Here is a 13903-nt window from a genome sequence, read left to right as displayed (position 1 = left end):
AAAATCACATGGGTTTAGGGGAATCATAAGAAATAGGGTTCAAATCTAAAATCCCACATCAATTCGGGTCCAAGTCAAAACCAAAAGTAGCAATGAGAATCGGGAAAAGCAACCCACATTATTAAAGCAAGATGAAGATGATGCTCTCGTCTCCACTATATCTAAAACTAACCAACATAATAATCATTGCAGCAAGATAATAACCAAAATAATAATCATATACCTCATGCAAAACAGCTGTGTATGCATACATATACATACACTCAGTTCTTCATAAAGATAAAAAGAAACTGGCTTTCCTGCTGTATCACATCATGTTTACAGTGGAAATGAAATTCCTGCAACTAATCAACAAACACAAATCATGAAGAACCAACCATCTAATTAGCCGTTTTCTAACTGCCCAGTGCCGTTTATACTAGGCACAAAAACATCAAGTTGGTAAAATAAGAACAAAATCTCAATGGATTTGCCAATACTAATATTAAAGCTTTTCACCCTTTGAGATAAGATAAACTAACAAAAAAATTAGCCTCCAACCAACCCCTCTAGTTGGATTCTGTTACAAACAGAGATTTAATGGAGGGACAACCCACAACTACTACAAACCTAGTTTGTTATTTCCTGCTGTGTTAGTAAAAAATTACAAACTGCACTACCCATATATCAACATTTACCACACTAATCCCTCATCTCTCTACCTTCCACATTAGGTTATCAATGGTGGAAGTAGGCTGAGCCTTCTCCAGCGCTGCTACTTTCGCACGCTTACCCAGCTTCCCCCTCTCCTCTACCGGGAGCTCACACGTTTCGCTGATTGAGGCCGACCCCAAGTCAGCCGGTGGAATGAAGCAGTCCATCGACAGACCTGGGACGTTAAAGGCAACCTCCTCAATCGTCCAGGCTTCCTCCATCCTGGTTTTGCTGTGGCTCATCGCCATCTCCCCAAACCGGAAAAGAGTCACCACGGATCGCCCTGAGTGAGCTATCATGATCCCTTCAACGGGCCGATAGTCATCCAGGAACGAGTTGATGGTGGTCTCCCAGTAAACCGCATCGCTACCATTGGATTGGATGCGTGTTAGATGGGAATCCTCCATGTGAATCAGCAGCCCTGTCTTCTGGCTGAAGTAGCCGAACAGGACATGCCTTATGATCTCAGCAGGTCCCTCGCTCCTCGCCTTGAGCGTCCGTGGATCAGCAGCAACCTTCAGGATGAAGCAGTCTTCCCCATTGATGTTCTTCTCCCCAATGCAAATCGAATCAGCGAACATACTAACAGTCGTTCTTGGATCAAGCCCCTGCATATTCAAACATCAGGAGACCATCAATAATGGAACAGGAACACTCTGTGCGAATAAGATCTGATGCCACTATTTTCACCTGAAGGGAGCGGCGAAGGGGCCTAACCGGCCCCTTGGCCGTGTGAGCGCCAAGCCAGGGCGTGTGCCTCCAAACCAGCTTCCCATTGCAGCCAGCATGAACTTTGCTCCCGCCCACAGCAAGCTCCACATACCACATATCGGGGCTCATCTGCCATAGCACGAATCCGCCTGATTCAGCAGCTCTACTCACATTTCTGTTCTTCACTACTTTCGTCGCTGTTTCAAATTCAGAAGCCACCATCTTAACCTTCCCCATCGCGTAGGCATTCCTCACCGCGTTCTGCACCTTCTGCCCGCCTGAAGCAGCAGTATACTGATGCAATATATATTGCGCCGATGAAGTTTCCTACCACATTGTCAAAACCTAATTAGAAAATTTCAGCACACCAAATTCTCAACTAAATCACAACAATGTGCCAATTATTTCATCACCAGAGAAGATAAATCATATATATTCACAGAAATTGATGAAGGGGAACACGCACAATGGGGGTATCCTTGATGCTGAGATGAGGCAAAGCGTCCATGGCGCAAACGTGGACCGGGGCGAGCGGCGCCCCCATTACTCCGAGCAGCAGCCGCAAATCGGACCTCCTGGCGACTCCGGTGCCCTCATCGAAGGCTACGGACGGGTTCCGAGTGAGCTGGCCGCGCATCCACTGGCCTAGGGCGGAGCCGAGCCGTTTGGAGTCGCCGATTTCGTCTCCGTCCGGATCCGGACCCTCCATTAGAGGCGTGAGCGTCTCCCCGACGGGCCTCAGGCTGCCCGATCTCGCAATCAAGGAGTCGGAGTTGCTGGAGCCGACTTTCCGGCGGAGGAGGCCAGACATCGGCGATCTGCTCCGGCCAGGACTCTTCCCCCGCGACCTCGCCGGAGATAGGCCGCGCACCACGTCCTCTAATCCCGAGAAGAATCCCTGGCTCTGCTTCCTCTCCATCTTCCTTTCCCTAAATCAAATATGTATATGAATAGTGTATGTAACGAAATCAAACTACGACTGCCATTTCGGCGTGAGATGTTTTTTTCTGTTAGCGGAAGATGGAATTTCGGCGGCAGTGATAGAAAGAGAGAGAGTGATGTGTGTGTGTGTTTTTACTTTTTAGTTAGAGAAGAAGTGGGGAGTGATTGAGTAGTGAGTAGAGAAGTGTGAGGGTTATTTAGAGAGAGAGAGTAGTGAGAAAGCGACTGGTGAAAGGAGTGCTGCTGCTTTTTCTCACACACTGGTGAATTCTGATTGTGAAAGGTGAGGCGACCTCAAATGTAATTTTACTAAACATTCGAGGATCTCAATTTCAATATGTTAGGGCATCCATAGATGCGTGCCATCGTCCGCAGGCTCCATCGTCCGCGGGCTCCATCGTGGGTGCCCACCATCATCCGCGCCCTACGCCCACGCCCGATGCATCGTCCGTGGTTGAAGCGCGGACGATGGCCTATCATCCGCGTCATCGTCCGCACCATTATTGGCTCGGGGGACGATGGGTGCGGACGATAGACCATCGTCCGCGCCATCGGACGCCCCATTGCGGGATCGGGGGACGATGGTCGAGGACGATGCCACGCGTTTTTTATTTTTTTTTCTATTTAAACTTCGTTTCTCATTCACTTGTTCATACGAACATCTCGCCTCTCTCGTTTCGCTCCTCTCTCACATTTCTACCTATCTCACATACCAAAATGAACCACGACGATGACACCACTAGTTCTAGCTCCTCGGAGTCGGGTAGTTCGCACTCGCAGACCTCGGCAGCCTTAGATGCAGCCGTTGAAGATGCCATGGCGGAATGCTTACTCGAACTGCAGCGCGAGGAGGCGGCGGCGGAGGAGCAGATCCGCATGCCTATTCAACGTCGGACGTCTGTCCGACGCGACCACGCGGCAGCTCTCCAACGTCTGGTTGAAGACTATTTTGTCGATCAACCACGATGGGGACCGACTGTTTTCCGCCGGCGGTTTAGAATGCCGCGTTACCTATTACCAACAAGACCATGCGCAACTCATGAACGACATGATTGAATGTGGGCCCGTAACCGCCGTCGTTGAGTTTGCGTATTTTTTTAATTCGTATTATAATGTATTAATTTTTATATATGAAATGAAGTTTTTCCCAAGTTTTTGTTATTTAAATATTCAAATAAAATACAATGCATAGGGCGCCCCATTGCAGGTGGGGGGTAGGAGGATAAAACTGCTGACGTGGCGCGCCATAGGGCGCCCCATTGTGGATGCCATTAGAGTATCCAGTATAGGGGCGGCGCGCCGGCCGCCCCATTCCTGCCGCCGCCCCGCCGATCTATAGTGGCGAGGATGTCCACCCCGAGGCGGACGGCATTTCCGGGGCGGAAGGGCCTCCACCGAGAGTTGTGCGAGGACGCGCCTATAGTGCGCCGGCGGTCGGTGCGCCGGCCGCCCTGGACAAATTTTATTTTTATTTTTTTTTATTTTCAAAAATTCTATTATAAATACCACCCCTCCACCACCTATTTTACACCATTTTCACACATTCTTCATTCATTCAATCTCTACACTTTTACTCTCTAAAAATGCACGGTGGAGACGACGAATCACCCGGCACTGATGAATCGGGATATGGCGGCTATCATTCCCAGCCGTCGGGATATGGCGGCAATCCGTCCCAGCCGTGGAGTTGGAGTCAAACTCCCCCTCTGTGGGGATCGAGTCCAACCCCTCCTCCATCTCAGCCGTGGAGGTCTTCTCCCACGCTCCAACCTTTTCAGAGGAATTTGAGTCGCTTGGCGTTTGGAGATTACAGACCCAATCTCGACGCGCTTAACCATCTGCGTCCGGAGAGCCCTTTCCAATCCAGCCAATATCCTTTCACCGATGCAGATCGAGACGCATTGGAGACGATGATGGGTCTGCTCAGTCCGAGCGTACCGAATACGTCGGCAGTGCGCGTGGATACGCCCGTTCCGACGAGAGCGGGTGGAAGCATTGGCGGAGGGGGCGGCGGCGGGGAAGCCGGCGGCGCTGGAAGCCGGCGGTAAACGGACCACGCTCTACACCAAAGCGGAGTCCATTGTTGTGGCGCTGCCGTGGGATGCCGTCACATCGGACCCCATAGTGGGAACCGATCAGACCGAGGGGAGCTTTTGGAAGCGCGTCCTGTTGGCAGACAACGAGTTCAAACTTCAAGGTGTCAAACCGCGTGACGGGGAACAGCTCCGCAAAAAGTGGTCTAGAATTTTGACGGCCACCAAGCGGTTTGTGGGCATATACGAGAACAACCTGCTCAATGCTGAGAGTGGCCGAAGCGAAGCCGACGTGAAAGCACTGTCTATGAGCCAATTCAACATGGAAAACTGGCCGAAGTTCACAATGTGAGAGAAGTATCTTGTTCTCGAGCACTGTCCGAAATTCAAGGCTATCTGTGCGCAAGAGCGGGCAGGAGCTCCTGGGGCGAAGCGTACTAGACACAACATAGCCAGGGACTACAGCAGCGGCAGCGACTCGCAATCAATCAACCTCAACGACGAGCAAACCGAAGAGCCCTCTCCTACACACTCTAGGCGCCCATGCCCTCCGGGACAACATGCATCTATCCAAAGCGCTAGAGTGGCTGGAAGTTCCTCTCGCATATCGTCGGTCGCGTCTGGATCGCGCATCCTGCAGCCCGCCCCTATACCGCAGCCCATGGCCCGTGGTCCCACGAGGTCTTGAGGGAGAACCTAGATATGCAGTTGATGCAACAACTGCATGATAACTGCCTCCGCTACGAGACCGCAACCGACCCGGTCATCAAGGGTATATACTGGAAACTCATAGGTCGGATCCAGCGCCGTCTAGGCTTGTCTGATGAGGATTTGGCAGGGGCGGCCGGCAGAAGCGAGGGAAACGGCGGAGAAGAGGAGGAGGAATCCGACTCCGCCACCGAGTAGACTGTGGCGACATTTTTATTTGTATTGTTTTTAAATGTTCATTGTAAAATTTTCCCGGTTCCATAATACAACGAATATTCGGTCTCAATTAACTCGTTTTCTAATTATTTACATTCTGATAATTTTTTATTATAATTGATTTAAAATAAACAAAAATAAAATTAAATGAAAAGTGGATACAAAATTCTGGGGCTATTGGAAGTGTCCATCTTATAGCTGCGGACAACTTTTTTTATTGGTGCGGACAAATAAACTGGGGCTATGGACAAAAAAAAGGGGCAGGGCTATTGAGGCTGTCCGCCTATAGTGGATACCGCCGCGGCTCTAAGAGTGTCCACTATGGTATAGCCGCGGCTATAGCCCCCGCCGGGGCGATCTCTGGGCTATTATAGTGGGGGTGACTGCCGCCCCAAGGCGGACGACAAAATTTGGGGCGGACAGCCATGCGGCGAGTTTGGGGCGAGGACACGCCTAATCCGGGGCGGATGCGGCGAATAGGCGGGGCTGCTATAGTGGAGCGGTGCCCGGCGCGCCGGTGGACGGGGGATTTTTTTTTAATTCAATTTAATTCACCTATAAATACACCACATTCCATTCATTATTTTCACACCATTCCAATCGCGGTGGGCCATTATACGGTGCCCGACACGAGTTTGGCACGAAGATGATGTCGCGAATATTATGTTAGCATGTATCATATTGCATAATATGATAATAGAAGATGAAGGATTTGCGGCAGAGCGCTGGGCACCGGAAGAGGGCGCAAGTACAAATCACGGTGTTGCCTCCGCGCCGATCCAGATGGGCGTATAGTCCGATAAATTTATTCATAATTGCTTGAAACATCAAAATAAAAATTAAGTATAAAATTTTGGGGCTATTAGTGTCCACTATAATGACGGAAACAAAAATTTATGGCTGTGGACAAAAAAACTGGGGCTATAGACAAAAACTGGGGTGGAGCTATTTGGGTGTCCGCCTTATAGTGGACACCCTTGTTCTTCTTAACAAGATTGCACGTGCCTAAGTCTAAATTACTCAACCCCAACTAAGCAATTGGAGTATATAATTGCCTAAATATATCTTATTTAAGAATTTTTTAGGTCTGATTTAATACTTGTTGTTCGATGCTATATTTATGTATAGACAAAAATATGTTTGATCCCCAATCGTGATTTTTGCCATGTTGTATTTAGATGATTCCATTAACCCCACTCAAAATAATAAATAAGTCGTAAATATTATACACGTGGACATAGAATATAGTTTGAGCATATGGATTGAGAAAATCATTAGATATGCACCACAATAAACATATACTACATGTCATGATTTTTTTGCCCTTCAGCTCATATATATTTTGGCATGTCATCAATAATCCCAAAATTTTAGACAATTGAAATTTTATACTAAATATTTTATTTCAAATTGAACATAATTTTACTAAATTTTATTATTAAATGATTGTTTGTTATAGTTTTAATATCATTAAACGGAAAACTATAAACACGAGGTGTATTTTCCGTATATATTGTTTAAAACAAATATGCGAAGCTTGTAGGATATCGAAGAATAACATTCGTTGCTATATTTTTCAGAGAGGGATTTCTATCTTTCAAGTAATCAAACTCTAAATTAGTTAGGATATCTTTGTTTAGGAAATCATGTATTGCCAAACATTTATTTATTATATTTGCATGCGACCAGTTTATTAAGTAGGAGTATTTAATTCATGAGATTGTAAATATGTCTAGAGCTCAATTTCATATTTATGAATATATCATTTTAAACTAAGGTAGCTCTAAAAAATCTAAACCAAATTTGGTAGAGAATATAAATAAATTTGGCAAGTTGTTATCTTGCGCTGTGGATTTTAATTATGGGGTGGAGGACACAACATATGCATTGATTTAACATGTTCCGCCGTTTGTATTTTTGTTGTTGTCCACTCATTCCCACCCGAGTTAGATTTATATACACATTTATGCAATTGCATATAAAATGGATTTTAACATATAGTAGTACTATCCTAAAATTGTGCTTTATTTATTTGACTATATAAAAGCACTACAAAATTTCATTCTCTATTGTCCTATGTATTTTTACAATTGTCATTTGGATCCAATTAGGATTTGTAATTACCTTTTTACATTCAAACAGGATTTTATTGAGTAATGAATTATTGTGATTGATTATTTTAAATTGGAATAAATAGCTTGCTCAAGCATTAACTTGTAGTAATAAATAAATAAATTAATTACTACTCCCCCTCTTATCCTTGTTGGGGTACAAACCCATCCCACATCGGATGAGTAGGGGAAGTTGGAAGGTGTATATAATTCATGTCCAACCCCAATTAGTTTGAGGCCTTTTGGGAGTGACCCAAAAACAAATCCGTGCGGGCTTGACCCAAAGCGGACAATATCAAACTAATGTTGCAGTCGACGATCCTAACAAGTGGTATCAGAGCCCAGGTGGCTATGGGTTGTGCCTGGATGAGCCCCGGTTAGGGTCGGGCCCTGAAGGACTCAAAGTTAGAGTCGGGCCCAGGATGACCCAGGGGCAAGGGCTGGAACGACCCATGTTCGTGTCGACTGCGTTCCCGATGTGGTCTCGGTTTGAGGGGAGGTTTGTTGGGGTACAAACTCATCCCACATCGGATGAGTAGGGGAAGTTGGAAGGTGTATATAATTCCTGTCCAACCCCAATTAGTTTGAGGCCTTTTGGGAGTGACCCAAAAATAAATCCGTGCGGGCTTGACCCAAAGCGGACAATATCAAACTAATGTTGCAGTCGACGATCCTAACAAGTGGTATCAGAGCCCAGGTGGCTATGGGTTGTGCCTGGATGAGCCCCGGTTAGGGTCGGGCCCTGAAGGACTCAAAGTTAGAGTCGGGCCCAGGATGACCCAGGGGTCAGGGCTGGAATGACCCATGTTCGTGTCGATTGCGTTCCCGATGTGGTCTCGGTTTGAGGGGAGGTTTGTTGGGGTACAAACCCATCCCACATCGGATGAGTAGGGGAAGTTGGAAGGTGTATATAATTCCTGTCCAACCCCAATTAGTTTGAGGCCTTTTGGGAGTGACCCAAAAATAAATCCGTGCGGGCTTGACCCAAAGCGGACAATATCAAACTAATGTTGCAGTCGACGATTCTAACAATCCTAAGCGAGACGCTTCTTTTTACACTCATTTTGAAAAATGATAGTACTATAAAATAGTTAAAAGTAAAGAAAACGTAAAATAGGTAAGAGAAAATCTATTATACACAATCGTATGTTTGTATATTAAAATTCGTGTCATTTATAATTTTGTCAATCTTTTAAGGATCGAGAGAGTATTAATAATCTAAGCACAGTCATATATTTGCTGCACATAGGTCAAGTCAAGTGCTTGTGTTGTTTGTTCATATAGTTAAAGCGAGACGTTTCTTTTTTTGCCGTTGTTTTGCGAAGAGAATAATAAATAGTTAGAGTGGAGAAAAAGTAAAGTAAAAGAAAGAATAAATATAGAAAATAGTCGTATCTATATTATTCTCTTACTTACTTTACTTTCTCTCAACTCTAACTATTTATCAATATCATTTTTGCAAAATAATGGCCAAAAAAAATATATCACTTGTAACGGAACGGAGGAACGAAAGAAGTTAAATATTTGTATTAAAAAGAGCATAGACAAGAGGTTCTATAAATTATAAGTTGCTTCCAAACAAAGGATCCTCAATTAGTAGAATAGTTTTATTTTTATTTTGTTATTACATGTGAAAAGCAAAAGTGTTTACACGGATGGTACAATGATATGTCCGAAAGACATTTGAGTGTTGTGCCCTTTTCCCTCTCCACCATAGCATGTCATTCTCGGAAGAAACCAAAGGCATCAGACTTTTCTTTTAGGATCTGCACCCATAACTTCCTCGAATAGTCATCAATGATGGTCATGAAATATCTTCCTCCATTCATAGTAGATGATCTAGCTCACTGAACATTCAAATATCCAATTTAAAAATTAGATGACAACCAAACATCCAGTTTACCAATCGAATATCAGTTAAACTGTGTATGTTTCTATGATTTAATAATTTGATTAATCTTTTAATGTTTAAATGACTACTACCTCCGTCCCAAATTAAGTGTCATATTTTTCCATTTCGGTCCGTCTCACAATTAGAGTCACATTTCACTTTTACCATAAATGGTAAGTAGACCCCACATTCCACCAACCAATTCTACTAACATTTTATTATAAAACTAATATATATATATAAGTAGGACCAATAGTCCACTAACTTATTAAACTCACTTTTCTTTACATTTCTTAAAACTCGCGCCTACACTAAATATGACACTTATGTGGGACGGAGGTAGTACCATATAGTGCTTCAATTTTTGGGCCTAGGCCCAAAATCAATAAAATTCAATTAGACCCATCCGTTTTCCGAGTAGAATCCATCGTTTTTTCTTTTAGAGATTTTATTTTGGGGGTTTAGAGTTTATGTGATTTCTGTGTTCATGTTTTACTTACTATAGTTAGGGGTTTGAACTTTGAAGGTTGATTACTTCCTCTGTAAATCGCAATATTCAGTTGTAGGTTGTAGCATATCTTTTTGTATTCTACCCTTTTTATTGAAAAATGGAGATTGATTTGGAAAAGCTTCCATTTGATCTCGATTTTCATCCATCAACTAATCTCATCACCGGCGACCTCCTACTGTGAGTTCAGTTTCACTATCCAATTCTCTATCATATGAATCATGTTGCTGATGAATCATTTGTCTCTATGCATTAGGTACCGTTATGCTGCAGAAGCTACGCTTCAAAGGTACAATTTTTGGCGAATCAAAATTCTCAGTTTCATGTGTTGATTTAGTTGAATTTTTATGCTTCTATTGATGATCAGGCTCCTGGAAGTGAATGCTCATACCGAATCATGTAGAGCTCTCCGTTTCGTCAACGAAGGGCGTGGTAATTTTTGTTCTCTAGTACTGATTGCTGCTGTGTCACTTTTTTCCCCGTATAGTTTCATCTACTGAAATTGAATTTCGTGCTCAGCTATAGTCACCGGCTCTCCAGATTTTTCCATTCTCGCAACAGATGTCGAAACTGGTGCGCCTATTTCATGCCTTGATAATTCTCATGAGTATGTTTTAATACAAATATTTTTGTTTTCAGTTATGAGTCTATTAACATCTATCATAGATGTAGAGTGACTTTTTCTGAAACTAGAAGGATCACTTGTCAAACATGTAGGGCTGCTGTAAGTCGAATAGTTAACTTGACAGAGTCTACCATTGCTTCCGGTGACGATGAAGGTTGTATCAAGGTGAAGTTCCATACACCTTATGACTTAAAAGTGTGTACTGTAGTTGTGTGCTATTTTGTAGGGTGTTTGACACTCCTAAACGGATTAATTGTACTAAACTCTGTGAAACTCTAGGAGCAGCAATTAAGTGATGTATTTTGGTGGTTAAGTTGTCAAAGTTGATCAAATATTTTCAAACATAAATGCTACTCGGTAGCTCCCTCAGATTGGACATACTTAAATGCATTGGAATTTATTATCCTATTTATTCTTGTCTGAGTCCAATGAAATTTGCACCCTATCTTATTCCTAGTAAAATCACTTTTTTTTATTTATCAGTTTGAGACTCTGAGTCCACCTTCTAGCTTCAACCTGGAATATTTGTATGGACTGTGCATTGTTATTTAAAATGCATTCTATCCCCCTGGCACCAACTTTTACATCAAGATCAAGAATTCTGCTCCTAATTCTTCTTTGTTCGAGACTTCGAGTGAAGGGAGTTTAGCAATTGATGTTTTATTGTTGGATTCACTTTCTGTTTCAGTGATAGAATGTATTGTTGAGTCTCTATTTATTGGTAGGAGAGTGTCATTTTTGCCAAGTAGCCAACTGCTGAGACATTCTCTTTTAACTTTCTCATGAGTAATGAAGATATTTTCATTATTCTTTGTACTGCTATCGCAGGTATGGGATACCAGGCAAGTACTTGCTGCAACACTTTACAAGTTCATAAAGACTATATTTCAGATATGACATTTGCATCGGACTCCATGAAATTGACTGGGACAAGGTAGTCTTGTCCTCTGTATGTGTGCATGTGTGTGTTCTCACAAACTTTTGTCTGTTGAAGTCCTGCAAAATGTGTTTTTTCCCTCTAAAATATAGGCCCTCGTGTTTATCAAGTCTGTTCTAGTTGCACTTATTGGGATATAGGGCAGGGTCCTCCACATTTTTTGTCCTTTCATTCCTTTCCTTTCGCGTTTTGGGAGGAGGGAGGTAGAATCTATTGATTTTCTGAAATTTGGTTGCCATTTTCCTTCATTTCAACATTCAGCTCTGAAACCAAATTTCATATGCTGGGTGTAGAAAGCCCTAAAATCATGTTAAGAGAGAACAAACTATCTATCTTCTATTTGCTTCATAGTTTGAATCTTTTGTAAGTTTGTTGCATTGATGCAAATTCATCAAGTGATAACATTTTTTCTACTACATCCAATGCATAGGATGCCGACCACTTAATGGCATTTCCACTTCTCTTATATATTCTTTTACTTTTATGAAATCTCTTAAAACAGTGGGGATGGCCGTTTATCTGTTTGCAATTTAAGGAGCAATAAGGTATGTTCTTTAACTTCTTTTAGTATTTGGTTATTTTGATTGTATCTTGTTGTCAGTGCCTTTATCAATTACCATTTGTCAATAAATGAATATGGGTTATTATGTACATAAGGTTCAAACTCGATCTGAGTTCTCTGAGGACGAGCTGCTTTCTGTTGTGATTATGAAGGTTGGTCTTAACTTCCTGTAGGAAGACACTCAATGATTTTGCTTTTATTATTATTTTAGTGAGCGATGAAACCTATTTATTACTATCTTTCCAGATTAGTTAATATATTTTGATATGCTTAACTGTTGCATTTCCCTTTCCCCTCTTTGGACTAGAACGGCAGAAAGGTTGTATGTGGAACACAAACTGGAACATTGTTATTGTACTCGTGGGGATTTTTCATGGATTGCAGGTATATTCTTTTCCTAGATGTGTATTTTTCTGGACACATGTTTAAGTCTTAATCATATTTGTATGGAATAGAGGACCCTGCATGATCCTTTTTTACTTTTGGTTTGCATTAATTAACTTAGGCTGATATTGATAATAGTTTTTGTTATGATTAGCGATCGTTTTGTTGATCTCTCTCCCAACTCTGTTGATGCCATGCTAAAGGTAAGTACTTTCATGATGATCTTTTTGCCTTTTGCAAGTGTTCTTCTGCTTCCTCAGTTTGTCTAATGAAATAATTCTAAATCTGAAGCTTGACGAAGAGAGATTGATAACTGGTTCATAGAATGGAATAATCAGGTGAGGGTTTTGTATAAAACCAAACAATTCACATTTCTCAATTCAGTTTTAAGGTTGACTTATGTTTTCTCTTATTGTCTTGATAGCCTGGTAGGTACACTGCCCAATAGAATAATTCAGCCAATTGCTGAGCATTCTGAATACCCTGTCGAACGTCTTGGTATGACTTCATTCCTTTTCCCAAACTTGATAATTCAAAGTTTTTAGTTCTTGTAGTCAGACGCAAACCAATTTGATAATTCTTTTGCATTTTTAGGTTATCTCTCACTGCTAATTAGTTGTCTTGCACTGCAGCTTTTTCTCATGATAAAAAGTTTCTTGGTAGCATATCACATGATCAAACACTAAAGTTCAGGGTCTCTCTACATCACAACTGCTATATTCAAATATGAAAATCTACGTTTGGTTTATCTATCTAGCTTGTTTTAAATGTTGGATTACATAATCTGTGTTCTTAATCTACTATGTCATGTGAATAAATATAGCTTTGGGATCTGGATGAATTGCTGCAAGGATCTGAAACTACCATGCCAAATCGTTCTGCTGCTTCAGATAGTGATAGCGATGGGATGGACGTCGATGCAAGTATCCCAAAACCTTCTAAAGGTATGCCCAATATCTTTTAGTCGCATTCAGTTTTTCATATTATAGAGTGCAAGGTAAAGTTCTTGAAATTTTCATCTCTGGTAGAATTCATTTTATTATCTTAGTTAGTGGTCTTGGAGCCATGCTACTCTGTCTGTGTTGTTGATGCATCTTATAATTAACTGCATCATTTTATTTATGTTTGAGTTATCTTGTGAGGTTTAATATAACTTAGCTTTACTTGGGTTGAAAATAACTAAATCTTGTTGAAAATAATTACTACAAATATCTTATGAACTAGTGTGCTTTTGGCAATGTTTTCAGGGACCAAGAGGAAAAATGTAAGCAAGGGAAGCAAACTTGACAATTCACCAATTTCTTTGCAGAAATGTAGAATTGCTGGATTTTGTGACAATCTATTTCAACAGATTTTTAGTTTCATTTTCTTTTGTGGATTCAAGCTATCTTAGAGGATATGTATCTTGAGGTTTGAAATAGCTCGGGATATGATTTTAAGTTTTGTACCTATTAAAAAATATCTTATTTAAGATGTATTTTTTTGGTAACTATCTTATTTACAATATTGTTATTATTAAAAACACACTATTGTTTGCCCTAATTCTAGGGGCCCATATTTAGGCCCAAATTTGCATTTAGTC

General features: G+C 41.9%; 1 protein-coding gene and 1 pseudogene across 1 annotated transcript; one reads left to right on the top strand and one right to left on the bottom strand.

Moving 5' to 3' along the window:
- Positions 1-200: 200 nt before the first annotated feature.
- Positions 201-2630, bottom strand: LOC121809914. The gene is made up of 3 exons (XM_042210765.1): positions 1871-2630; positions 1384-1731; positions 201-1301 (listed from the first exon to the last, which is right to left on the bottom strand). Exons 1-3 carry the CDS (start codon positions 2321-2323, stop codon positions 690-692), a joined length of 1413 nt encoding a protein of 470 aa, XP_042066699.1. The 5' UTR covers positions 2324-2630; the 3' UTR covers positions 201-689.
- Positions 2631-9747: 7117 nt separating this feature from the next.
- LOC121807115 lies at positions 9748-13638 on the top strand (annotated as a pseudogene).
- The last annotated feature ends 265 nt before the right edge of the window (positions 13639-13903 follow it).

The sequence above is a fragment of the Salvia splendens genome, chromosome 6, assembly GCF_004379255.2.
Source record: "Salvia splendens isolate huo1 chromosome 6, SspV2, whole genome shotgun sequence".
In the NCBI taxonomy this organism is placed as follows: domain Eukaryota; kingdom Viridiplantae; phylum Streptophyta; class Magnoliopsida; order Lamiales; family Lamiaceae; genus Salvia; species Salvia splendens.
The sequence above is the reverse complement of the archived record's forward strand: the minus strand, read 5'-3'. Positions and strand labels throughout refer to the sequence as shown.